General features: G+C 40.8%; 1 protein-coding gene across 3 annotated transcripts; it reads right to left on the bottom strand.

Annotated features, from left to right (window-relative positions):
• Positions 1–1822: 1822 nt before the first annotated feature.
• Positions 1823–25795, bottom strand: setd1a (SET domain containing 1A, histone lysine methyltransferase). 3 transcript variants are annotated; one of them, XM_041817094.1, is made up of 21 exons: positions 25763–25795; positions 24556–24700; positions 24359–24457; positions 23995–24265; positions 23297–23427; positions 22829–23082; positions 20091–21801; positions 17644–18636; positions 15748–15915; positions 15206–15290; positions 14979–15121; positions 14645–14678; positions 14361–14553; positions 14204–14247; positions 12252–13543; positions 10384–10732; positions 10051–10232; positions 5238–5348; positions 4381–4500; positions 4059–4196; positions 1823–3920 (listed from the first exon to the last, which is right to left on the bottom strand). In XM_041817094.1, exons 2-21 carry the CDS (start codon positions 24691–24693, stop codon positions 3747–3749), a joined length of 6630 nt encoding a protein of 2209 aa, XP_041673028.1. In that variant the 5' UTR covers positions 24694–24700; positions 25763–25795; the 3' UTR covers positions 1823–3746. The 3 variants fall into 3 exon arrangements, with proteins under 3 accessions (XP_041673028.1, XP_041673029.1, XP_041673030.1); XM_041817095.1 differs by having other exon boundaries at positions 25634–25771; XM_041817096.1 differs by lacking the exon at positions 25763–25795 and adding an exon at positions 25483–25503.
• Between the last annotated feature and the right edge of the window lie 1856 nt (positions 25796–27651).

Here is a 27651-nt window from a genome sequence, read left to right as displayed (position 1 = left end):
GTAGACACAGAGGTACATTTTATGAAGTAAACTTCATCATATCCTACTATTTAAAATGATCCTTCTATTTATTTACAGGTATAGATGAGAATTCTCTGCTATGTAAAAAAATAAATAACAGCAACTCTCTGCAGCATGAGGTTTATCCCTTTGACACCTACCCCCTCTGTGGCAATGACTAATGTAAAAAAAAAAAAAACAACCACAGAGAAAATCAGTTTTCTTGTCTATGGTCTTTGCTTTTGTAGGTCATACATAGGCACTGGTACTGATTTCAGTTGTTTTTTAAACAACCATCTTGAAAGTCTAAACAGGAGCTTTAATATTAAAAAATAACAGCAGATGTAGTAATCACCAGGGTAAATGTGAATGTTATAGCAAGGAAAAAAATTTAAATGTTTTATTAAAGTATGGTGACAGGATGCAATCATGCAATTAAAATGGCATGTTATGTTAGCTGCACACTTAATTATAAAACTGCAAAGCAATTACACAAATCAAAGTGGTAAAGCTCCTGAGATGAACTTTCAGTTTGTTGATTTTGGAACCTCCCATTGAAAAAGGTTAAATCTTATCTTTTCTAATTGGATTTTGCCCTCTACATGGGAAAGCTGTTTTCTTATTTAATAAAAATCACTAAAATGTATTGCATCTGAAAACTTTTCAGTTGAAACTGTTAGTAGCCTACAGTCCATAACTGGCACCTAACCCCGTCAGCATTTAATGAAACTACAAATAACTCTACAGAAAGAAAGAAATCAGACTTGTTGATGCTTGACAGGTTTGCTTTAGGATGTCAGAAAACCCTTAGTTATCAATTTTAGTCTATATCAAAGTCAGCCACTGAGTTCTCACAGGAACTTTAAGTGTTTTTTCCTTTTTTTTAAGATTTATTTTTGGATTTTCTTATGCCCTTTTTAACAGAGATAGGACAGGGTACGGAATGGGGGCCAGCCTTAACGTCAGGCTGCCAGATGCCATCTGTGCCTCAGGACTTTGATACTTTTAAATAATCATGGCTGCCAATAATGGGGAAAAATTTAAAATGCTCTACTGAGTTGCAGTTATGTGAGAGGAGGCAATTAAAGTTGTGTTTTAGCTGTGTACAAAATTATAACACCGCATGATGTTGAAACACATCAGTGTTGGCGTCAAAGCTCTTGCCTCGTACTTTGTTTTCATTTCTTTTGGTGCCACATGTTGGCAAAATGGTAACTCATCTCTGCTAATTTTATCCTGCTCATCCAGTGGTTGCATTTTCTAGAAAGAAAAATCACCCTCTATTCTTTGGATGCCAATATACGTCCCTCAGTAGAAATATTTGCCATGGAAAATATTTAAAAAAGGCCAGTTAAGCCTATATTTAATCACTCCTACTGACACCTACCCCCTGCCTGTAGTTTTAGACATTACAAATAACTGTATAGAAATATGCATCTCCTCCCTGATGAAATAACTTGCTCTTTTAGGTTATAAGGAGGCATCAGTATTAATTTCTTTGTTTCATCACAGGATTAAAATTCATTATGCACACATTATGATGTTCCGAGGAAATGGTGCCTTTAAAGGGTTTTATTATTTCATCTTTACCTTTCATAATAAAACTCCACTGATTGAAGATATCTTTGGTACAAAAAACCCATTAAATATCAAATCTTAGTCATGTGAAAAATACCTCGTAGCTTTATCCTTCATTTTGAATGTGCACTTAATATTACAATATGTTCTCCTCACATACCTGTACACCAATTACAACCCCCTCCTCAGATCTTCAAACAAAGTCACACTGTTGTCAGAGTGGGACAAACACAAAGAGCTTTTCATTTATTTAAAAATATTTTAATGCACCATTAATAAAGGGTCCAACGCATTAATACAAGAGAAATATTGCAAATAATATTAAAATAATCATCAAATTAAAAGGAAAAAACAATAAAAAATAAATGAATGGAAGGTATGTACATGTTTCCTCCTCATGGAGAGAGGAAAAAGGAACGACATATTTACAGCTTGAAATCAGTGTGTTTCTACGAGAAACAAACACCTCTACAATATTTACATTAACTTTGATTTTTTTTTTTCTTTCATCTTTTTATCCTGTTGTCAGTAAGGGTTGGTTTGTACTGAAAGGCTTTCATTGCAACAAAAAAATATTTTACACATTTCCTGTTTGGGAGGGAACAAAATAGAGTCTTTAGCTAGTCAAGGTGAAAGTTTAAACTTTGGACGGCCATAGCCAAATGAAAAACATGACACAACATATGGGATATGCGCATCCCTCTGTCTGCAGCCTCAGAAAAACCTGCTGAAAATTCACTATAAATACCTTCCAGCCATCTAAACTGCAAACAGAATTTAAGTGGGACATTGTTTGCCTGAAGCTGATTCATTTTCAGTGAGGGATGCTTTGCATGGGGTGAATAACTCAGTAATCAAATAAAATATACACTAATTCATCCTGGGAGTCCTATAAAACAGAGGGGGTAAAGAAACTCTACTAAGCTAAATCTTTGAAGGGACCAGATCTAATTAAAATGTGCCTTTTAAAAACATTTGTTGCACACAAACTGACAGAGTTAAACACTGTCTGCACTGTTTTTAGCGAACCTGCAGGAGTTCAACAGTTAAAGCAAAAACTTGGGACTTTGCAACCTAGTGAAATACTTGTCTGACATTTGCTGATGAAATCAAATGAGTAAAACTACCAGGGAAATAGAGACCAAACAAACAAATAGATCCTACAAACAAACACAAGAGACCTGCAAACAAAACTTGTTGCTGAAAGCTTAAAAATGTGGGAGAACAGAAAAATAAGAAACAGACTGATACTCCTGCAGACAGATTTCAGCAGCCATGTAAAAACAAAATGCACCATTAGCTACAAATTAACTTAATATTTCCATGTTGGGTTAAAAACAATGAATCTAGGGACCTTGTCTCATTCAAACAGAAGGTTGTGGCAAATCAGGAGAATAACGCACAGTGAAGAAGGGAAGTTTTATAGGGCTGGTGATTCACAAGCCACTGAAGGCAGTGGATGGGTACAGTGAAGTTTATTTCACTGTTTAGATACAGCTAATGCAACTAAATACCATTAATAACAGCAATAGTAATATTAATATATAATACTATGAAATGAAAGTAAAAGAAACACTCAAAACAATCTTAACACTTGGAAATCTTGCATAACTGAAGACCAAATTGAAATTTTTGTATCTTAAAAGTGCGCCCTTAAGAAGCAATTTTAAAAACCCTGAATTTTTCTGAGATTCCTGTGCGTCAGTGTGCGGATCTGGGGGGGTAAGGGAGCGGGATTTGACATTTGAAGAAGGATTGAGGTGTGGATTACGTGTAAAAACAAAAAAAACAGTGTGTTACATTGTCGGTCTTCATCGTGTTCCTTCAAACGGATATTAGCATGGATATAGAAAGACCTTTGATGCCAGGCTGCACGGAGCGACTCAGTTGGAACTCATTATCCAGTCAAGTCAAACAATACTGCCACAGAATGATGAAACAGAACCCCCCTCAATGCTTTTACATGCCAGGTAACACGAACCCCTCATATGCTGGATTGTGTAACCGCCGAGAGAAAGAATAAAAAGTGCAAGTGTGTGGTTTTCCTGGGTATTGTGAGGACAGTTTGGCCAGCTGGAGGAGTGGGAGGGGGGTATCAGAGGGTGGTAAACTATTAGGAGGGTGAACCAACGGGGATTTGGCGAGTGAAAGAGAGAGAAGCCTCCCCACTAGTTTAATGTTCCACGACAGTTCTCTGTTCCACACAGACAAGGGATCTTGTTTTCCTCCAGAGGGAATTTGTAATCATAAGTGATCTCTTCGTTGACAGCGATGGCCTGCTTGGAGTAAATCACAATCTTTTTCTGCGACTCTATGGTGATGACCTTGGCGTAGCAGTTTGGCTGAAAAGAGAGAGCGGATGATTGAGAAACAGCTCCAGAAATGATTAAAACTGAATCAGACACCTGCTGTAGCCAGTTAGCTATGATGTAAAACATGACAGGTGTAGATAAATATTAAAGGAGGATGATGGAACTCACAGTGCAGCAGTGGTTAATGAATCTGGCCAGGTTGCCACATTTGGTGGCGTCTATAATCGTGTCGTGGTCCACTCTGAACAAGTAACTGCTGCCGATGCCCTGTTGAGCGTAACGCTTCTCTCGATTGTCCGCCACCATCTGGACACAACATTCGCTCATTAGTCAACAGGTATCACTAGAACTACAACATATCAATGATGTTTATTTAAAATTATTTGAATTATAATAGATTAAAATAATGGTACTACTTAGAATATTAGATTCACAGTGTACATTGTTATACAATGGCTGTTTTACACATTATCAACACAGTAGGCATTACCTGTCTGATGTTTTGACCCACATACTCAATGACCATTTCATCAGCAGCAATGGGCTCCATTGCGAACAGACCCCACTCGTGGATCCTGCTGCGTCCAAAACGAAGCTTCTTCTTACGGAACTACAATGTGACAAAAAAGATTTGCATTAAACAACATAGTGCTAAGGATGTTAACATGACACATGAATGCAAGCAATGGTATAAAGGAGTAATTCTCTGAATGTTTTGACATGGCTTCTTAGACATCAAAGAGTTAGTAGTGTCACATGTTTAGCCCAGTTAAGTAAGTACACAAAGCAAACTGGCTTGGGCACAGTACAGACTGCCTTGTGTGAGTGTGCCCTACAAGGCATAAACAAATGGGCTTTTCCTAGGTTGTAAGTCTAAGAAAGGTGCTCATTTTTAAAATAATTATAACAAGGGTTGTTGGGTTCCTGTAGGTCACACTTCAATTAAATTTGCTTTGGAATGACAAGGAGTTTGAAAAGTAGAGAAAAAGGAATGTTTTGTGTGGATTTCAATCATTTTTTGTGTTAATTAAAGGGGCAAAAACAGAAAAGAACAAGTTCTTGTGCCAAGGAACTTGTACAGCAAATCCTTCATGCACCAGAATGCCTCACTTGGATGAAAGTGCAGCTTTCTTTGGGTGTTTACTCTGGGTTGAGTAAGATTGGCTAGAAATCAAGTCAGCCATTTACATTATAAAATTATGATATCAACATGAATGATAGCACACAAACTTTAATCAAAACTGCCTGAAAGACCTTGGCAAAGTAAAAAAGCAGTAACAGGATCAATGTTGTTAATGTATTACAATTAAGTGTGTACATGATGTACCATGGCTGTACTGGTTGTACCTTGAGCTGGTTGAGTTTGAGCAGATCAGAGTCCATGACAGCCGTAGCACCGATGACGGTGAGGAGGCGGCGCTGCTCTGAACGTCTCTCTGATAAAACCCGGTTTGCTCCCTAGCAGGAAACGGAGAGCGAAGAGGATTAAAAAGATCAGTCATTATAACTGTGTTATCATATGGCCTTGACATGAAGGGGACTGAACCAGAGGAACACTCTGACAATTATGTTAGTGTGTGTAAAGGCCAGTTAGATACAACTCACTAAGTAAGCAGATAAGACTGTCAGGAAATAGCCAGCGGAGTGACAAAAAAGTGACAAAAGAGATTTAAACATCACTGGGTTTTCATTTTAGAATGAAATCCCACCTTTACTTTGAATTGAAGTAAATAAAAGATACATATGCCAGAGTGTCTTGTGTTTACTTGTGTTTGAATGTAAACAGAGACTGATTGTCATGTCTGGTTGCTGCACAGTGTAGATGATTTTTTTCCCTGGATATCGCTTCACAGAGCTCAGAGTTTCATCTCTCATTTTAAAGCCTTCATTGATTACTGTTCAATGGATGCACATTTTTGCTGGTCTTCTTTAGTCTCATACAGACTTAAACACTCGCATACTCTTCTTTTTTAAGGATATTTTGGGTCCACTTTCTATCTGTCCTACATCAATCAGAAGAGCCCCGAAACCTACAAAATTTTGTTACAGGAACTGTTCCAAAGGTCAAAACTGAACAGTTGTTACCCCTTTTCCCCTCATATGTTTATGGTGATGTAATGACGTGGCTGTCTGGCCACCTCATGGAAAAGGAAACTGTTTTTCAGGTGGTCCTTAGATCAAACCAACTGTGAGCCAGCTCTGGCTTTAGCCCAGCAGCCGAGCCCTGGAACTGGCTCAGTGGAAAAGAGAAGTCTGTTCTTCAAGCCGTTTAGCGGAATAAATTACAAAAGAACTAGGCAGTAATGAACTGTTATCATCAGAAGCTTCTGAGAGGATGATGAATGACTTTTACTTTGCATTAACATCAGTTTTGGGCATTTGGATACCAGAATGCTGCACTTATTATGTGCTGCATACTACAATATGTCGTCACTTACAGCCTACAATTGGGATTTTCACTTGCCCCCCTTTTATGCAAATAGCAGCCCATACTTAATGGATATCATCCCTGCATGCTGTGTGCATGGAAGCCATTGGCAATGAAAATAAATGGGGTCAACTGGCCATGAGCTAAGAAGCTAGGGGTGCTTCTATAACAGCTTTTCTTCCCCATTTTGTTAAAAAATGCTTTTAAAGGAAAAAAGTATACTGTATACTATACAGCAAATAAACCTTGGTAGGGTATGGTTTGTATTAGCGATGCACGATATTATCGGTCTGGTATCAGTATCAGCAGGTATTAGCTTAAAAAAGGCAATTATCCGTATTGGTAGATATCAAAATTTCTGCTGATATTTACATCTGATATTTTGTACCAAATTCGGTACTTCTATAGGTACCCACCAAATTCCATCAGTACTCCCGAGTAACGATTCACTTAAAATCAAATGGTACCACGTTTCAGTACTTAAACGCATCCTTGTGACTGCAAGAGAGTGGAAGAGTAGTCAATTTTCCATGCAGAAGGCAAACGCAGCATCGCATGCTCGTGAGTAATGACGTCAGTAGCAGCTCACTGAATCAACAAAACAAGCATGGCTGATAGGAAGCTGTTGAAGGTAGCACTCCACTTTTCAAAATATGATGCAGGTTACGCTGCAATATTTGTGACATGAAGTTCAAGACTTGCCACTGTGATGTCCATGACATCACATGATGTTTGGTGTTGTCAGTCTTAGTGTTTCCAGCCTGTGTCTGTGAGTGCAGCTCAGTGATTAGAGTAATGTCACATGCCTGTGCTTAGAGTGAGGAGGTTATTTAAGCTTCTGCAGTCACACAGTCTCTCTCTCTGACCTGGCCTCCACACAGGTATACCACAGTTTGGTTTAGTTATGTTAGATTAGGTTGAGGTTTAGTTCAGTTTGCATTTTACAACATTTACACACATTATCTTCACTCATGCACATCCCACACTACCGACTCTACTGATTTACACACTTCATGCTGTAAATATTTAATTTGGTTAATTTGAAGTAACTTTCAGTAATTTGGTTTAATTTGGTCTAGTTTGGCTTTTCTGATTCTTTAGTTTGGTTCAAATCAGTTTAATAGTAAACTGCCTAATTTGATTATTTGACTTGGTTTCATTTGGTTTAATTTGAAAATAAAGACTTGTTTAAAACTTTGGATGGTGTTGTCTCCCTCCTTTGTTGGGACCACCTGAGCCAGGTCATGACACCATGGAAACACTTCTAATCTGGTAAAATGTTCACTTTTTTTATATAGTTATTTTGACTCCATACTCTATTGTTCATTTGTTTTAAACTTAGTCTCCCTCCATGGATCCCAATATACAAATTTTCCAAGAGGGGAAACTGGAGGAATATGAGGTAGTGGGCTGGGTTTTAATTTGTGCAATATAAAGAAAATACACTGAGTAGTTATAGTAGTTTGGGTTTTTTATGTTGAAGTAATTTTTTTTAAAAACACTTGTGATGTTACATTACAAATGGTGTACGATGTTGTTTTGATATATTTGATAGGTGATAGTGTTTTGATATTGAAAATTCAAAAGTTTTAAGGTTATATAACATTTAATATTGCATATTATTTACACTCAAAAGTACCGAAAATGGGTACCGTTTTGTACTGGTACCAGTTCACAGGTACCGGGAATCGGTACTGGTTCAAATGTGCCAGGTACCCATCCCTACTTAGGTTAAACATTACTGGTAGTACTGAGGTGTGGTTCTCATCTGCTCCAGCGCAACTTGAAGCAGGCAGTTTGATCAGCACCTGGAATGTGACTTCTCTTCAGTAGGACTATCATGTAGCTGTGAAGTAGAGGGAGCTTGCATGACTTGGGATTGGCACTGCCATATTTGAGGTGAGGTGAGGGGCCCTGACCCTTGTGAGACCAGGGTTGGGTGACACACCCAACACGAGTCTGGCCTCACCGATAGGTTGGTGCTGGCATTTGCAAGCTGGCTGCCCCACCCTTGATATCAGAGGTAAAGCCTGTCAACAAGCGTTTACTGCACGCCACAATAGCTCATTTTCTGGGCTTAGTCTAGTTTGTTGTAGGGGCGAGTGAACTCTGCAAAGGAAGCCTTCTAGACCCAATTAGGTATCCAAATACTCAAATTAGATGTTTATCCCTGTTAATCCAAGGTATAAACCCTGCTGTTTCATTAGAGTCACGTTTTTTAGTTTATAGAATTCTGTTTCTTATTTTGTTTTTAATAATGATAAAAAAGATTAAGGTGTTTATTTTTTAGGCACATGTAATGGACAAGCACAGTCACTAAGGGGAAAAGTATATCTTTTCATATCTTAGATAATGCAGCTTTGTTTCTGCCTTGTTGACTCAATAACGTGACTGTCTGCAGAGAGCAGGTGGTTCATAAAGCCTGTAATAATCAACCTGAAAGGCTGCATTGTTTAAAAAATGAACATTTACTGCCAACATCTCGTCTTCTCTCTTTCTGAAGAACACCACACACCTTTGCTTTAAAAATGTTTCCGCTGTTTATGCATCTACAGTCAGACCAGCAGGTAGACACAAACATTACTAAGTACCAGCATCAGGTGCAGACTCTCGTCTCAACAGCGCTGATGCATCACAGTTACTGAATGATGTCTTGTGTTACGTTTCACTTTACGCCAAGTCATGGACAGATGTATCCAACTGTCACTCTATGCCTGAGTTGTGTCAAAACCCCTAAGCGGAAAAACATGTTAAAGCCCATGAAGCTGCTGTTCATCAGTTCTTTGGAAAATCTACATTGCCAGTTAGCAAATCTATCATCCTCCCTCTTTGGAAATCCTCTCATAATACACAACCCTCCCCACCCTGAGCTGATCTCAGCCAAATGACTGCAGGCCAGCTGGACTCAGCAGAATCCTACCAGTGTGATTCTTAGGGGGCATTATCAAGCATTATATTACCCCCCAATAATAATTTTACTCCGCAACCAGTGAACTCCTGACATTTGTTTTCAGAACAAACAGAGAGCTGAACAATAGCATTCCTTCCATGTCATCATGGGGACTTTTCCTTAACTTTCTAAACACTCACATGTCCCACAGCAACTATGAAACACTTCAAGTGATTGATTAAGCAGGGTTATCCTTTATATGAAAAACATTCAGGATCCTTGTAGGTTTTTAAAAGTGAAACTGGAGTACTTTTCTATCCTTTTGAGAACATTTTAACCTTTTTCTTCCTCATTGACAGGTCTGCTGAGGAGAGAAAGGCCAAAACTGAGAGCAGAGCAACAAATATGACCAAAGAAACAAAGGTTGGAATCAAACCCTGGCTGTTTCATAAAGGAAAGGAGCCTATGTAGAAGAAGAATGCTCAAACCCCTGAGCTAAACTAGTGCCACATCATTCAAGTAATTTTAAAACATGTGAGATGTGTCTTATTCAAGAATATCCAGACTTTTGATCATGCAGGCTAAACGTGAAACAAAGAAACATCTTTTATGTCTGTTAATCTGCAACCTCTCAGAACCTGGCATTCAACAGAAAACTCAGTTTGAAGTAACCCTGTTGATTGGTTTTCGTTGTCTGGAGTTCATTTGCAAATGTCTGAACAAATTCTCAAAAATTGCTAATATTCTTAAATAACTGAGGTTCTCCCCAGGAGCTTAAACATATAAAAAAAAGACCAAAATATTGTGAGAGGCAAAAAGGGTGAAATGAGTAGTTTGCTTACCGAGGTGTCAACATTCTCCACCTCCCGTATGACCTGCTCAGGAAGGTCCAGGTCCAGATACACGTCCTTTTCTTTGCGGCTGATGGCGTAGTAGCCCTCACTCCTTGCACAACCCGTTACATGCTCACGAAGCTGTCCACCGGCGTTCTTCTTCTTTCGCCGAGGGTTCGGCAAATTGGTAAGTGCAGCTCAAAGGTCAAGGTCAATAGTAAATAAACAAATCAATACTAGAAGAAGATGATTAAGCAGTGATATGAAAATGTAACACATAAACGAAAATACACAGATGTACAATGTTACACAACCACAGAGAGCAGTCACTGATAAGGATATCTGTATGGCTGACCCAGTGAGTATCATTGAGCCAGTCAGAGCTGTGGTCCTCCTGAAGCAGCTTCTCATATGTCCTCTTAAGCAAAGTCAGGTCTTCGCCATCCAGACCGGAGTTCCAGATGTCGTACAGAATGGTCATCTGCTCAAACTCGCTGCGGTTTTCAAACTTCTTGGGCAAAGGCTCTGGCGCTGGGATAGGCTTGGGCCAGCGTTGGGATGATGTTACCCCAGCCTCCTGCAGAAAGAGGCGCTCGCTCTTCCTCACCTCTTCCACCACCTCGTCCTCTGTGTCTGAGCTGGACAGCTCCCCAGATTCAAGTTCTTCCACGTCGACGTCTTCCTCCGAGTCCTGAACAGAGGAAAAGGAATATTACAACCAATGAACAAGCAAATAAGCTTTGTTTCATCCCTCCAGCATTTCATCCCCTTAGTAAAATTAAGTGAAACTTTCCTTATTGTGTATGCAATATCGAGTTGTATCCATGTTTTCTAAGCCTCAGACTTTCAGGTCTTTCAAAATTGTCTACTGCGTACACATTTACATGGTCACATGATAATCCCGCTGTTTAATCTTTGGTAAGTGATCAAACACGGCTGACATTAACCTCATGTTTGATTTAAACACAAAATGAGCTACAGCTGTAAAATTTTTTTGATACTCAAGACCATGCATTTTGAATGAGAACCTCATTATCAAATGACTGACTGAACCAAAAGTAAAACTTAAATGAAAAAATTGGATCTTTAGTGGTATTTTCAACCAAATAAAACATCCAAACATCATTTTTTACACAAAAGCTGCAGCACAAGAAAGAAATAGAAGTTGCTGGAATTGCACAGCATTTTGATATCAAAGCATGCCAATGTATTTGTGCAATTTAGACAGCATGGGGTCATTTTTTTGTATTTATACACCAAAATAACCTGATACTGGCTGCCATGAGCATCTATTTTATCAGTTATGTTGAAACAGGCATCAACATTGTTTTTACTAGCATCATACCCTAGTATCATTAGATATGGGGGGGGCACCTAAGGAAAGAGGTTGGGAACCATTGCCTTACTCCATCAACCAGAAGCCACCTTTTATAAGGGTTGTTATGGTGAAGTTTCAAAGTTAAATATATTACTACAAACTATCAATAACCTTGGGTGTCCCGATCCTGATGGGGTGTATCAGATCGGAGCAGATATAAGCATTAATCAGAGATAAGCATAATTAGAGATCAGAAATTTGATCCCATCAGCCCAGCTGATCATTAATTACAGCTGTCGTGAACTCATGACATCTTGTGGCAGGATGGTCAGCAGCAGAAGCAACATTAGCAGTGGCTAATTTTAGTGGCTAAAATGTCATGGCATGGAAATGCTTCAAGCTTGAGAGGAAGTACAGTCCAAATATGAGTGAATCTGAATCAGTCTGTACTCATTAAAAAAACCTGATCGGAAGCAAAAAATGCTTATCGAGACAACTCGGGAAAACTGCAAGAAAACACTGTCTAAATGGCAAGAATGCACTGACAACCAGTTCTTTCTCTCTTCTCTCGCAGCAGCTTTGGGTTATAATATGACTTTAGTTTAAAATGTTTTTAAATCACCTGCACTTCCCAGAACTATTGATATTTACAATAACGGAGAGAACTGTATTGTTTTTCAAAACATTATATCAAAAATATTCAAATCCTTTCCTTGTATCAAATTGAAAATGGAAATAATGTCAAACGCTTCCCAGGGAAAAACCCTAGACTGATTACAAGAAACATCACAAGTCTTCGTTCAATTCCTATAACATCTATGACAAATGAGTCCTGTTTCTGTTTGTCACACACCTATGGCATACATGCAGATATTTACAGTTCAACGCTCACCTCTAGTTTCCGCTTCCTCTGTTTCTTGCCTGGCTGCTCCTTCTGCTTTTTTGTGCGGTCAACCTCCAGGTTCTCTTTGTCTTTTCTCCTTCTCTTTTTGCTCTTGTCCTTTTCAAGTTCAAACCCTTTGCTGGCTCTGATCTTCTTTGATGATGGAGAAAGAGCTGCAGCCTGACCTGAATCCTCTGACTCGCAAAGCACCCCCATCGTAGGTAAGTATTCCCCTGTATCTCCCCTGGGTGGCAGTGCATCTCCAATGACCTCCTCTGGAGCTTCAAGCACCCCAGACATAGCGTTGAGGTCTGTTGGGAGCAAGATGGACGAGTCTGCTTTGGAAGTCCTTTTTGAACCAGCTGGTGCTGTGAAAACAGGAGGTTTGCAGTAGTTGTGCTCCATTAGAACAATGAGACCCTCTGGGCTCATCAATAGAGACACTGACCCTGATGAGAGGAGTTCCTCCATCTTCTGCTCCTCCGCCTCATCAGATGTCTCCGTCTCCTCTGAGTCCCCAGCCTCAGGGTCCATTTTCAGAGCTACGTCAGCCAGCACAGACAAGTCAGTGGCTGAAGCAGAGGCAAGCTGAAGGAGGCTTGATGCCCCGAGCTGCTCTCTGAGTCTTAACCTCTGCTCATTTTCATCCTCGTCATCCTCCTCTCGGAGAGAAGATGCAGAGAGGCTGGTTGTCCGAGGCCTGCCTCTGGACCGTTTGTTGACTGGAGGTGGAGGGGGGGCCTCCTCGAAGGCCATCCTGCACATGGAGGCGTGGTCCAAGGGCAGGTTCTGCACAGTGCGACACACCATAACAGGAGGAGGAGCAGGAGATTTGGGCGACTCTTTACCTGCACCTCGTTTTCCGGGGGATTTGACAGGAGTTGTCTGAGGGGATATGGCTGGTCCCTTTTTGTACTCATCAGAATCGTGGATTCGTCCAGGCGGTGGCACGATAAGGGCGTTGCCTTCACCAGGTTTGGATGCAAAGGGAAGAAGTTGTATGCCCTGAGTGGCACGAGCTGGAGGAGTTGTGGGAGCAGTGATGGGGGAGTCTGGAGGCCTGCTGGGGGAGACGAGAGGAGATTCAGGCACCAGCTGGGAAGGAGAAGGAGATGGAGATAGAGGTGCAGATGGCAGCGGGGGTTTGCTGTCATTCTCGCCAGTGGAGAACGAGACAGTCTTCCTGCGTTTCTTTAGAGGGGGCACGAGAACGACAGGTGATGAAGGACGTGGGTATGGGGGCGACGAAGGACGCTTGGTGGGTGGTGTGGTTGTATCTGCTTTGATGTCCTTGATGTCACCTGCATGATAATAAGAGGCCAATAAGAATAAAAATAATGTAGAACAGTGGTAGAAACAGCTTACAGGATGTAGAAAAACTCATTGTAACCTCAAACATTTACATAACTCTGGTATATGATATATTTTCTCCAAAATGGGCTGCATCCTCTGAACCAGTGCAACCAATGTGACAGAATAGAGCACTGAGACATTTGGTATTTTGACCATAAGCCATCACAGTCACACATTGCACACAATCTGACCCCATTCATTTATTATATATAGTAAATCACGAGCGGTCACTTTGCTGTGCAAAGTGTGCAATGTTAACAAGGCTTGCTGCACAAGTTATTTACAGCTTTTCCCTCATTAGTTCATAATCCTGCACTTAAAGAAAATGTTGATGCACTGTTGAGAAACTGAAATAACTGAATGTAACAAATGACCCGCAGAGGTGATTGTAAGGAAGTTGGAGGCCTGTGTATCACAACTGTCAATGTAAGAGTGGTATTTTACCTGACACAATGGAAAGCGTCAAACAAAAAGTCAGTTGAAACCTTTTGTCTAGTGACTTTTTTCAGGATTTAAAATGGTTAGTCTATGTGGAGCAAATGTTATCTAATTTCTGGGGGCTTTTTTAAGTGAAAATCTTTGGCTAATGATGTGGATTTCCAACTGACCTGGTTTGACTTCAGTTTTTGGAACAGCAGCTGTGATCATTTCCCTTAAAAAAAAGATACAAAACTCAGATTTGAGCCAGTAGTAACAACATGATGGAAAGTAGATCCAAAATAAATGTTAACATTGCAGATGGGCTGTTTTCCTGTTCCATCATACCTGTCATCCTCCTTTTCTGTCGTGCTGTCCATGGTCGACTCATCCATGGAGTCCGGCTCTTCGCTCTCCACCCTCTCTCCTTCTCCTTCATCCTCATCTTCAGAGGATGAGGAAGAGGAGGATGTTGAAGAAGAAGAGCCCTCAGAGGATGAGGATAGGCTCTCGTCATCACTGTCAGCACTAAGGGCATCATCTAAAAGAAGAGAAAGAAAAATAGCTGGGATCTTTACTGCCTAAACTTCAAACAAAAAGAAAAGACTGAAATATGATTGCTTTTAACTTACCATCAGATTCTTTTTCACTCTCTTCTTCATCCTCCTGCACGTTGAGAGAGGTAGGAATTAAAACATTATAAACTAGCTGTGAAATGCTGCCATCTAGCAACAACTTTACACCAGAACATGATTCTTATCAAGTAACAAAACATAAATAAGTTTCCCACTTGCTTGTAAAATGATTAAACATTTACAGCTACATCATAAATTATTGTTTTATCATTTAACAAAATAATTAGACAGCTAAAACTAAAAAAGCAACTCTAAATTTATCTGTATTTTAAAGTTATTTTGTGTTTTACTTTGATTTCTACTGTATATTTAAAATCTAAAAAATGTATACCTTCTCTGTTGAGGACCCATCAGAGGTTTCTTCTCCCTCACTACCGAGCTCCCACGGTTTACGACTTCTTGGCTTCTTCTTCCTCCTCTTGTTGTCCCTTTCAGCTCCACGCCTGTCTGCCTCTGGCATCCTTCCCTCCGTGGCTGAAAGCAAGACACGAGATTTGTTACAGCGAGTCTATTCATCTTAACCTTCTTTTTAAAATATCCAGCATCAGCTTAGCAAACCTTCGTCATCCTCGTCTGGTGGGGTTGAAGGCCGTGGCCTTTTCAGGTCTCCCTCCTGAAGCTCTTGAGGTTCTTTCCTTTTCACCTTTCAGAATTCAATTACAAAAATATGTATATTCATTAAGAAATAAAACCCAGCAAGGAGGCACTTTTTACAGACACGGAGATTCCACAGAGATTGTTTATGCTACAAATTTGGCATAAATCAAACTTTTCCATGTACTTATAAATCAGGAACTATTGTTGTTGGGTAATGTTCTCCTACACACTGTTCACTCTGCACAAATGCCTTGGCCATGTGTTGGTAACAGTGTTGCTAGTGTAGTTGTGCAATTTAGACGCTGCTCTCTCTTGTTCTGTTTCAGTGGCTTTCAGTTGAAAAATTGACTGAAGAACTTCAGTTTTTAAAAGGTCCATGTTTTTGATACCTTCATTAAAATAACATGGTATCAAGAATTTGGACAAGTCCTTCGTGAACACATGTTTCACTTCATCATAACACAGCATAGGTTGTAAAGATCACATCCTATATTTGATTTTACCTTGAAGGATGGCAACCGTAAAGCTCCTCGAAGAGAAAATCCCTCCATACCACCACTCTTTGCCCAATCTACCAATGACGTGAGAGGTTCCCGCGGACGGTTCACCTTCTCCTCTTTCTTCTCATCATCCCGTAGGGCGGACACCCCCCTGACCATTGTCTGGAAAGGCTTGAGGAATAAAAAAAACAGTGAAATTGTATAGATTTAAACTTTTTTCCGCAGCTTATGATCATGTAGTCACAGGGTTACAACACACTTTAAAAATCAAATTTAAAACTTTTTAGGAGAAAAATTAATACCACTTTTTCCTGGGTTAATGGTCAAAAATGAAGAGCATAAGATTTCTCAGTAAACCAGACCAGGGCGTAAGTTTCTGATTTAATGAATTGCTGTCAATGTCAAATGGTATAGGGCAAAATAAGTTTTTGATCATAAACGTTCACATTTGAAGATTTCTATCACATTTAATGCCTCTATTCTATTAATATATTGTATGGTTAAATTTATCAAAAAATATTTTTGCAGGTGTGCTGAGCAGATTCTAAAAATTTAAACACTTAAAAGCAGAATCATGCTTTTTGTCAGGGATGATCCATCAAAATAAAGGTGGGCTGTACTGATGTTAGAGAAGTGGAACAGTGTTTCCTAACAGTACAGAGTGTATTAAAGTCCCTGTGAAGTAATAAAAAAAATCTGTATTTTAGTTTTGTTGTATGACAGGCGACTGCGTTATGGACCACCAGGCCAAATTTCAGTCATGAAAAACATCCTTAAGTTTATAAAATTAACAGTTAAATGAGCTGAGGCCACACCCACTCACTAGAAATACAATCCTTTAAAATGTAAAAAAAATAAGTTGCTGCTGATCAGAGTGTAGCTGCCTGGCTCTGTGCCAGAGCAGAGAGACAGAAGTTGGGGGTTCAATTTATTGTTTTCTGGTTCAAATCTCTCTGTTATGATACTTTAAATGAGCTGCAGGCAACCAAGGCTGATAGATTTGGGAAATTTACTTCACAATGAACAAAAACAGCTGGCTGTTAACTTTCAATGAAGGCAGTGACATCGGTCTATCAAGACTAGTACTGACACATATGTAGTGTGTTATCCTTGGGTCTTCCCCAAGAATATCTGGAGCATCCAACACTGAATTCCCTGAATTATGGAGAATATTTATTCAACAATTTGTGAAGGAAGATGATTAAAATCGTATTAGGTTGGATAAGGACATGTCTTAGTCAAAGTGCCTTCTAAAATTCAAGACCTCTCACTGGTCAGATCAGATCTTCTAATACTTCTTATGGCCTTAAATTTCAATCATGCTGTTTAAGACTACTGAAGACTTTTCAAGGATTTGCTAGAACCCCGAGTCAGCAGTATCAGTTTGCCCCTTAGACTGAGGAAAAACAATAAAGTGCTACATATGTTACATATGTTATGGTAGGATCCGTGTCATCAAATCCAAGCACCTCCAAGCACTTCCACATCCTCCTTTGACCACTAGCACTGTTTTAAATTTTGTACTATTTGCTTTTTTGGGGGGAAATTTCATCAACAAAAACATGAAATGTAAAGGAATCGTATTATATCCTTTGATTTCCTGCCCTGCCTTAATTTTGATAGATCAGAGAGGAAGGAGTGACATTGATGAGTGCAGAGGTGATCTATAAGTTCAGCTATTCTCAACTGAGAGTCCTATGAGCGCAGCAACAAAAAACAGCTTCAACAACTGAAAGTGTTTTCATACTGAAAACACTAAGAACTGAAAATACCAAACAGCATTGGTGGTACATTGAAAAACTGTACTAATGGGCACAGGTCAATATTACTAAATTTCAAAAAAACATCAAAACTCGAAAGTATGACAATTCCACTATTGCTGTGATTGGTCATCCTTACCTTGGCCTTGGTCTCCTTTCTATCCCACCACTCATCAAAAGTTGCAAAAGCAACATTCTCTACCATCTTGCGGTTCAGGTCCCTCTGCATGATGTTTTTCATTTCTTGGATCAGATTCGACAGGACCATCTGTACCGTGGCCTCGTGTGGATTCTCAACCAGCATAGGCAACTCCTCCCCAGGAGCCCTGTACTCGCCTCCATCCCCGGGCAGCATGGTGCCATAGCCAGGCGGAGGCATGTAAGAGGGGTAGTGTGGTGGTAAAACATGTGGCGGCCACCCGGTATGGGGAGGAGGTATTCCGTGATGTGGAGGGGGAGGTATCTGAGTGCTGTGGGGGTCAGCATAGGGGTATGGTATGTGGGGTGGCATGTAGCGGTGGTCCTGGTCATAATGGGAGCCTGCCCCACTGCCCTCTTGGTCCATGTAGGGGTGGTGTGTGTGGGGTGGGGGCATAGAGTGGAGGTGATAGGAGGAGTAGTCTGCAGTTGCTGCCTCACCAGGACCCTGGGTGCCGTTAGCTGACGACATACGCAGCTGGTGTAACCGACTCAGCATGTGGGTCTGCATTTGGAAGGACATGGGAGCCCCTCCACTGTACTGGTTCATCAGCTCCATGGAGGTGGCGTAGTCATACATGTGGTGGGGAATAGGAGGGGGATACTCAGGGTGTAGCTCCATGTGGGAGAGAGGTGGGATCCCTGGAGGGGGTGGGGGCTGAAGGGAGTAACCAGGGGGAGGAGGAGGGGGCAAGTGAGGAGGATAGGACGGTATGGGAGGGTGCATGGAGGTGCTGAAGTGTTGTGTTGAGTCAGTGATGGGTGGGGGTGAGGATGAAGGGTCTGCCGTTTGGGATGGCATGGCAGCCTGGGATGAAGAGGGCGAGGAACCTGAGGTGACTGAGGGCTGGTGGGTGTCCACCGTCGTTATGGTGGTCTCCAGCTCCTCTTCATCTGAGATCTCCATGTCTTCACCTGAGGAATGAGGGGAGGACTGAAAGAAAAGAGTTCATGTCTCGGTTAGAAAGATGCCCAAGTGAAACAGAAGTAAACAGAAAAATACACAAGTAATTTATACAAAAGATGTTAACAATCTTTTTTATTTTTCTTGGTAGTTGAGATGCTACTTTTCTCTTCTTTTTGCTCCTTCCTTCATGTCAAAGTGCCTTTTTATAGCAGGAACGATCTGCCAGGAACTTCCAGTTTGTGCAGATTTTTTGTACCACTTGTAATCTCTGTGCTGATTTAGCCTGGTACACATATAATAATTTTTCAACCAAAAATATCATCAACTTTTCTTCTAACTAAGGTCAAAATATGAAAGAAAAATTCAAAATCATACATTTCAGTTGTAATGGTAATATGCAAAACTCAAAACATGAAAGGTCATTTTTTTACTCAAAAAGAACATTTTAAATCATCAAGGTTAAGTTTACATTTTATACTGGAGGAAAGCTGAAGACCTCATACTGGTGGGCCAGTTATAATAATATGATGTGTTCTTGCGGGCCAGATTTTGTCCCGAGGCCTCGAGTTTGACACCCCTGGTCTTAATGGTTAATCATGTGTCCTCCTCAGCTCCCTTTTTATTTGGAGTCCCAAAGAGTTCAATTCTGCGTCCAATCATCGTCTACCTATACACTGCCCAAAGGTGATCTGCTCCACTCTACCACCTCTTAGCACTGTAAAGGTCCTTGTTATCAGCCCTGATTCTTTCAGGTTGGTAGTCAGTCATTACTCCAGACCTCTTCTCAGTAGAAGTTGGTAGTTTGATTTGTTTAAAAAAAAAAGGATTTTAAAACAAATCTTTGATCATATAAATACATTTTCACACAAACAGTAAAAGTATTTTCAAATAAGCAGAGTTTCAGACTGTGTCCTAGCCATTACTCTGCTTCATAAGATACATGTATGTCAAATCAATTTAAAATTGTCCATATTTCTACGGGTTTTTATTCAAGGTAGTTTCTGTTGTATCTGTACTGTATCATCTTTGCACAAGCTTTTGACTAAATCTTAAATAATTTTCATCCTTCTTGGACTTTGTTCAAGAACTTTTATTCCTGTACAGGTTTTTATTACTGCTATTTATTGTGTCTCATTTTGTGCATTTCTTTTGATGTATGTTATTTGTCTTTTATTATATAAGGTTTTTCTCGTGTGTGGTTAGCTCTTCTTCTTCAGCTTATTTTATAACCAATCAAAAAATCACAGTAGCTCTGATTTAATCAAATATTTTTCATTTAAAAAATAATTCCATGATTAGTTTCTTTTTTGCCTTTGCATTCAGAGGTGGTGCTCTACTGCAAAGTTTGATTTTTAAAGAGTACTTTTTAATCAAAGTATTTTGATTGGAAACTACTTGAGATGCCGTAAGCCTTCATAAAAAATGTCTTTGAGACCCATCAACATACAATCTGAATTCTCAGTATGTGCTTATTCAGTTACCTGACTTTGTCCGTTGTAAGGTGGTGTGTGTGCTCCTGTCCTACTCTGTGTATCAGCAGATCCAGACTGTGAAGATTCCTCTTGCAGAGCTCCAGTTCCAGTGAGGCCAACCTGAGGCTGGGGTTCCACTGGGGGCAGAACATGGGCAGAGAAGTTTGAAGAGGAGGGTGTTGCTGGGAGTACAGTTGGACTTTTCCTACCTTCTCCACCTTTTCCACGTTTCCTTCCCCTATGTCCGTCCCTGTCTCTTTCCCCCTTCCTCCTACGGTCCTTCTCTTCATCGTTTCCCACCTCATTATCCACTGTGTGCTCCACAACTGAATCACCTACCCCATCTTTCCGTTCTACTCCATCCCCACGACTGCCCCTTTGCTTGTCCTCTTTTCTATCTTCCTCCTCTTCCTCATCAGAGGCGAGGAAAGAAAATTTCGCCTTTTGTTCCTTCAAGAGCATCTCAATACGAGAGTCAAGGCTGCTGCTGTGATAGACAAATGGTAAACTCTCATTGGTGGAATCAGGCTCAGGTGAGGAAGAGTCACGTTGAGGGGGCGGTGGGGAGCTGGAGGAGGAGGGGACTTGTTGGGGGAGGGAGGTAGAAGAAGGGGAAGTAGAGGAAGAAGGAATAGATGGGAGGGGTGGGGAGGAAGGGGGAAGTGGAGGCGTCTTCGGTGGCACAGGTGGCGTGCTGGGACGGCGTTTGGGCTTTGTCCACTGCTCTTCATGGGCAGGGCTATCCTGGTTGAAGTCTAGTGTTCCGAGTGTCTCTGCTACAGCTGCCGCGATGACAGAAGCTGGTGGGAGCGGAGGTGGTGGTGGGGGTGGTGGAGGCAGTGCGCTGTGGTGTCCAGTGTGAAAGTCTTTCTCAGCACCCACTGAAGGCTGGGCGCTTCTCTCTGCCAGACGGGAGGGAACGTCCAATCCCTGAGGAGGGGCTGGGGTGGGTTCTTTGGAGGAGGTGTATGCAGAGTACGATGAGGGGGGAGGAGACATGCTGTTGGAGGAGGAGCGGTAAGAGTTTGAGTTGTATCTGGGGTCAGAGCTGTTTGAGTAGTCGCTGTCTCTGTCCCTATCTCTGTCTCGATCTCGGTCTCTGTCTCGATCTCTGTCCCTGTCCCGGTCATGGCTGCTCCTCCTGCGGCTGCTGCCGCTGTGGTGGTTGTGCGAATGGTGGTGGTTGCGGTGTCTCTGGTGGCTGTGATCGCCTGATCGAGAGCCCAGACTGTCTCGCCTGTACCCCCTCTCATCCCTGCGCTCTGTGTGGTGATGGGAGTGATGGGAATGGTACTTTGAGGAAGAGTTTGTCTCCTGCTGGTGGTGGTAAGATGACCTTCTGGAGCCGATTGCCCCGGCCGCATAACGGCCCCCTGAGTCTCTGTCACGGTCCCGGTCCCTATCTGACATGAGGGGCTGATCGTACTGGGTGGTGAAGGGGGGTGGAGGCATCCCGGAGTGGTGCCCGATGTGCTGTCCAGGCCCCCCAACACTTGGGTATGTGGGGTAGCACGGTGGCTCATTGGAGCGGTATGAAGGGGTTGGGGGGTACATGGGGCGACCTCGATGATACACTGCAGGTTCCTGTGCATCCTCAGGGTAGCGAGACACTTTGTATCCTCCGACAGTCGATGACACCGCAGAGGACGAGGAGGAAGAAGGAAGCATGTCCTGGGGAGGGTACCCACTGCCTAAAGTGCCAGTGTTGTAGCCAGAATGCCTAAAATACAAAAATAAGGTGAACAAATGGCACTTCTCTGGCCTTTTGACTACTCAGCATTATCACATTACATTTCACATTCAACCATTCACACCGCAATCACCACTGAGGCTACTAAGTAAAGTGCTAGCAAAATGAGCAAACCCCAACCACGCACACTCACACTGCTGGCTATGCCAGTGGAGTACAGTGTATTGCTGTGAAACCATGTGACTGCAGGACATGGAGATTGAGCACGAATGCAGGGTTATATATGTGTTTCTAAGTTTTTTATTGGCTGAGAAAGAAAACAAAAATAAAGTCTTATTACTTCCTTCATGTTATATCTTCGTCAATCTACCACCAATGCTTTCCTCTGGAGTCACTATAAATCATGCAGCAACATCTACAAGTCTAATAGCAGTAGTTGTAATTACAGAAGGTTCATGGAAATAAAAGGACATTTTTATCAATCCAATGTATTGATTTCAGGGGCGGAAAAGTGGTTTTGTAAGGTATAGTACCACTGAGAAGAATAATGCGATACTTTTCTGTACTGATAACCAAATTTCCCCTAATAGGGGATAATAAAAGTTTCTTGTCTTATCTGATTATTTCTAACACACCACTGGTAATTCAAAGGTGCAAACACCAGCATTCTTTAATGTTATTTTACACATCTGCTGTGTTTAATTTCTACTGATAGATGGCTATGCAGAATACATTAGTGCTCTTATATTTCAGTAATGGAAAAGATCAGTACACTGTACAAACTTCTATCAAAACTGCTGCAAACATTGGATCAACTCCTTCCTACCTTTGTGGGTTAAGACAATTTTCCTTTACAAAGTAAAAGCTTCTTTACAGTAATATGAGCGGTTTGAATAACATCTAAACATACATAATTTGTGAAAAAAAATTTTAAGGTCACACACACACATTGATTTGATAATGTTCTGATAAAGACCTGAGTGTCTCAGCTGTGCCTGAAGGACCTGAATTTGTCTCTTACTAAAGGCAGCACTATGCCAATGGAAGCTCAACTGACCTGCCACCGCTGTAGCTTAAATCTTGAGAGAAAGGAGTCCCAGATCTCGAGCTGTGAGGTGTTCCACCGCCCTGTGATGAAGCAGAGGAGCCTGGGGTGAAGGGGCCAGACATCGAGGAAGGGGGCGTGTCTAGACGTGGTTCACTGTAACCAGTGTCTGAGGAGCAGGGGGTGATGCTTCCTGATGTGAGGGCCTGGACGCCTGCTGCCAAAACTGCAAGCTCACTGGAGAGCCTTCGTCTGATTTCTGATGACTGTGAATCAAAAAGATATTGGTAAGTACCATAAAGAATCACACATCTGTGGCCATGCAAATATACGATCGATTACAATATAATATTCACTATGAGATATGCTAGAGTACAATAAAACATGAAAACTTATTTTTTGTGGTGCTTCTTTATCCTTTCTCATATCAACCTAAAAGGTTCATTTAATAACTTCATTATCAGCTACTCTGTGACTTACTGTATCAGGCTGTGGCTGTGTTGGCGTTGGTGGCTGGACCCTGTCAGTCAAAGCCTTGCCACCCAGGGGCACCGTTTGAGGGGTGTAGGACCCGTTCACTATCAGGTCATAATACTTCTGCCTCTGCTGGCCTAAGAGGAAAACACACAGAACAGTAAAATAAATAAATTCATCAGCAACAGACACACATTAAGATGTTCACAAGATAAACAATATAAGGTTTTACCAGTCAAGTTGTTTTGATGGCCAATTTGTAACTCTAACTAAAGCATGATCAATTTCAGTTAAAGTTTATAGTGGGTAAAGGCTCTCTTGGGGCCATTTAAAATAAAAGTGAACACAGAAGTTGCAAAATAAGATACTTTCACATATTTTCAATATCTTCTTGTAAACTGCAAGTTTCTAAATAATAAGCAGGAACATAAATCAAATACTTTGGTGGCATTTTACTATTCATTACTTTTTTCTCTATTAGTGCAGATAAAGTTATGGAAACATATGAATTATTTCACCTTATGCCATCTCTGTGAATGAGGGTCAAATGAGTTACATGTTAATTATAGCTTATTTTTAATATGACATAATACATATATCATTATAGAATAAACAAAGTTCCCTGGATCATCACTTGAATCACATTTATGTTAAAACCAGCTCAAAACTCAAGATGCCTTAAATTCAAAGTTTGTTAAGCTCACCTTTTATGTCCAGTTGAGCATGAATGATGTTGCCCATGACAGAAGTGTTGTGTAGATGCTTCACTGTATCTTTAGCTCCTCTGGTGCTGGTAAACAACACTCTGGCTAGGCCCAAGTGCTTCCTGGTCTTTGGGTGAAACAAGATTTCCATCTCCTCCACCTCCCCAAACTTGGCACACATTTCTGCCAAGAAGGGCTCCTTGATGTTATCATTGAGTCTAGCAAAGGTCACCTCTTTGAGGGGTATGGGACCCACATAGAACTCATCCAGCTGTAAAGATAAATGTCCAAATAAGAAGAGGGTGGCTTCGAAAAGGTACAGCTGCTGGACTGAATGAATTTAATGCTGAAGAGCCATTCTCACCTTAAACTTCGGCACTGGCAAGGACAATTCTGTGTACCTGGACCACAGTCTTCGGGGTCTAGGGTCCCGTAGTTCACCCACAGGAGGAAATCCAGAGTCCTGTAAAAAAAAAAAAAAGAGAGGTTTCAGTTCAAAGATTACATCTTAGACACACAAACGAACATCATGAAGAGGAAAGGGGCAGGATATTAACTCACTGGCACACTGAAATGTACTCCATCGTATCTGTAGATTTTCTGTGAGACACGCCGGATGGTTGGGTCCTGAACAAGTTTGTAGCTCTTCCACTGCAAACTGACAGCTTTTTGTGTATCTGCCCCACCGTCTGGATCCATCCTACAACTGCATGTCAAAAATAATGATTAAAGCCCCTGTAGCAGGTACTGTTTGTAGAAAAAACAATGTGAGAACCCGGCCTGAACACGGGGGGGGGGGGGCAAAGCTTTTGGAAACTATCTGCAAAATTGAGCAATACTACTTTGAAATGCTGCAGTAATTAGCGTAATCGTCAATTATATACGTACAAGACAGCTGGCAATAGCTTGACTGTATGGTTACTTGACAGGAAGATTAGCTGCGTCACATCAGTCAGCCAAACACTGCCTTTTCTTTAAAAAGATATCTGGTGGTGCTTATTCAAAGGGCAGGATTAAATACCATTAAACAGGATGGTAACGAGGACATTTGTAGCGTCAACTACGGTGTTGCATGCTGTCAAAACAATGAGCAGCGTTACGTCACTGACCAGTTAGTTTAGCTAGCAACCTGCTAGCTGCGCCGACAAAATGCAAATAAACCATCTTCCGATACGAAGATGGATTTGGCGTTATAAATCCTACAGTCGTGTTTCTGAACTATTCCGCAGAAGCGATAAAATCGGTAAAGGCTGCATTAGATAGCGCTAACTGCAGATAAATTACTTATGCTTTCTCGCTTTAGCTGTGGCAAGTTAATTCTGCCGTTGGCTAATGTTAATGCTAACTAGCAAGAGCAGCAAGTTCGGATACAAATTCTGACCTTACAAACCCTCCACCCATAACGATAGCGTTTTATCAGCTACTGACTTGTTATACGTTGTTAGGAGGCTCTGCTTAGCCTCAAGTTCGCCGAAATTCAGACCCCACCTCTTTGAGACCTACTGCCCGCTCATCCGAAAGTAGCAACCCGCCGCTACAGTGTAGGCAGCAGCAGCCAGGCCCGGGAGACGAACAAGAAAAACACAGAGCCCCTAACACAGAAGGGACACCTCCGACCCTGCTTTTATACTAAACTTACGAGCCAAATAGATACTGCTGTCATTCCGGGTGCAAGTCAAGACAACAACACGCCTCTCCGAAAGGTGAAGCTTTAGTTTTTGCTGTAAAATCCTTATATTATGGAGAGAGCCGCCATCGCGTAACCAACCTGAAAGCCTCGCCTGTTCTCCATCAGTGTTTGCGAATGCAGCCTGCTATTTCTAAGCGGCACTTTCGTCAAATCCTGATACTGAAAATTCAATATGTAGAGATACTATTTCAAAATCTACACCCACAAACACAACAATTAGCATCTATTTATTCAATAGACTTTAAAACTGAATTTAGCAATGACGATTTATTAAAGCTCAAATGTATGTTGAATCTGCGCCTACGACAAAAAGTCAACGAGAATGGTCGAAGCGCCCCCTAGAGACTGAGCAGTGACAGCCCAGCTAATTTAAATAAATCGAACATTTTTACAAACTAAAGTGGGTGTGTTGCATTTAAATCTGTTGTATAACAGACACAATGGAAAATTTATGCTTGAAAAAGATCAAAACTGTTATCAGCAAATCATTCATATCTAGTTATATAAATGAAATGTAATTGCAGAGATACATTTTCAATATGATTTGGAGGCACCAAATTGTGGAATATTTATTGCCATATGTGCAAGCACAAGTGCAAAATTCTATTTAACAAACGCACACACTTACATATAAGTATTCAACAAGCTTTGCCATTCAGATTTTTTACTTTTGGTTTGACTGAAATAGTTACTGTTTGTTAAAAATATTTACACTCCCCTACAAAAGTATTTCCTTTATTTTTTTACTGCAGACTTAAAACATTTGGGTTTGACATCAAAGGATGAATATGTGACAAGAAATTAAAATTTTAGCTTTTATTTCCAGGTATTTACACCTGGATCTGATACACAGTTTAGAAGATAGCATTATTTTTAAAAGAACACCACAGTTTTAGGTGAGCAAAAGTATTGGAACAGAAAACATAAATAGATTAAAGTGAATAAGACTTAATATCAAGTTGAAAATCCTTAGCTTGCAATAACTGCATTGAGCCTGTGACCCACTAACATAACCAAACTTTTGCATTCTTCTATTGTGATGCTTTTCCAGGCTTTCACTGCAGATCCTTTCAATTGCATACTTTGATACTTGGATTGTAACCGAAGAACTGAGCTCACTACATACTGGATATACTTTTGGCAGTTTATGCCAACTGTATTATATTTCAAATGGTGATTTTATTTTTCTGTTGCCTGCCATCTTATATCTAAGATATCAAATGAATTTTAGTGAGAAAAATAAAACAAAAAATACATTCACCACATAAACTACTTAACAAAATGTGTTAAGTGCAACTGAAGTGTACTTCTTTTCTCCTGTTATAGTTTGCAGCCAGATGGATTCAGAACCAAGACAAGCATCTGTCCAGTGGTCTATATCAGCGGTTGACCCAAAAGTGGGTCACGAAGCTGGATTGTGAATGTGTTTATCGAAGAATAATGGTAGCAAAAAAATTATGAATCACTTTTCTTAGGGGAAATGCAACCCTACATTTAATTTTAATGTGTTTTACTGTGATGATATGCATACTTAAACATTTTCACAATATTTCAACACACCAATGTCCTTTTCTTGCAGTATCAAAGCTAATTTTCTCATTATAATGTGGTCATTCCTTGAAATCTCAGGAAAACTGTCAAACTGTCAATGGGGTGTCAAACACGTTAGTCCTGTCCTGTTTTTTCAGTGATATATTAGTTACATCCAGAATCCAAACTGCATATTTTTTCCTTAAATTAACAGCGGTTTTTACAAATTGGTTCCTCAGCCTAGACCTCTTGAGAACCACTGGCTACAGCATGCCTCCAACAGTGGTTAAAAAATTTGGACACGGTGCTTTAGAGGATTCAGAGCTACTTGTGAGTGAATTTGCAGTTTTCTATTTTGTTAAGAGGAGATGTTTCGGAGAGTAATCTACATGAAAAAGTTAACCATCAGGTTTCTCATAACTTTTCACTCAGTTTTC

Source organism: Cheilinus undulatus, linkage group 21 (assembly GCF_018320785.1).
Source record: "Cheilinus undulatus linkage group 21, ASM1832078v1, whole genome shotgun sequence".
Classification (NCBI taxonomy): domain Eukaryota; kingdom Metazoa; phylum Chordata; class Actinopteri; order Labriformes; family Labridae; genus Cheilinus; species Cheilinus undulatus.
This window is presented reverse-complemented; position numbering and strand designations above follow the sequence as displayed.

What these genes read in the sequence shown, in the direction of transcription:
- setd1a (XM_041817094.1), bottom strand. Translation starts at nt 24,693, where the DNA reads ATGGATCCAGACGGTGGGGCAGATACACAAAAAGCTGTCAGTTTGCAG. An exon ending in TACGGTTGCCATCCTTCAAG is followed by an intron (nt 15,291 to 15,747) that starts GTAAAATCAAAT and finishes GAATTCTGAAAG; the next exon opens with GTGAAAAGGAAAGAACCTCA. An exon ending in ACCAGACGAGGATGACGAAG is followed by an intron (nt 15,122 to 15,205) that starts GTTTGCTAAGCT and finishes TCTTGCTTTCAG; the next exon opens with CCACGGAGGGAAGGATGCCA.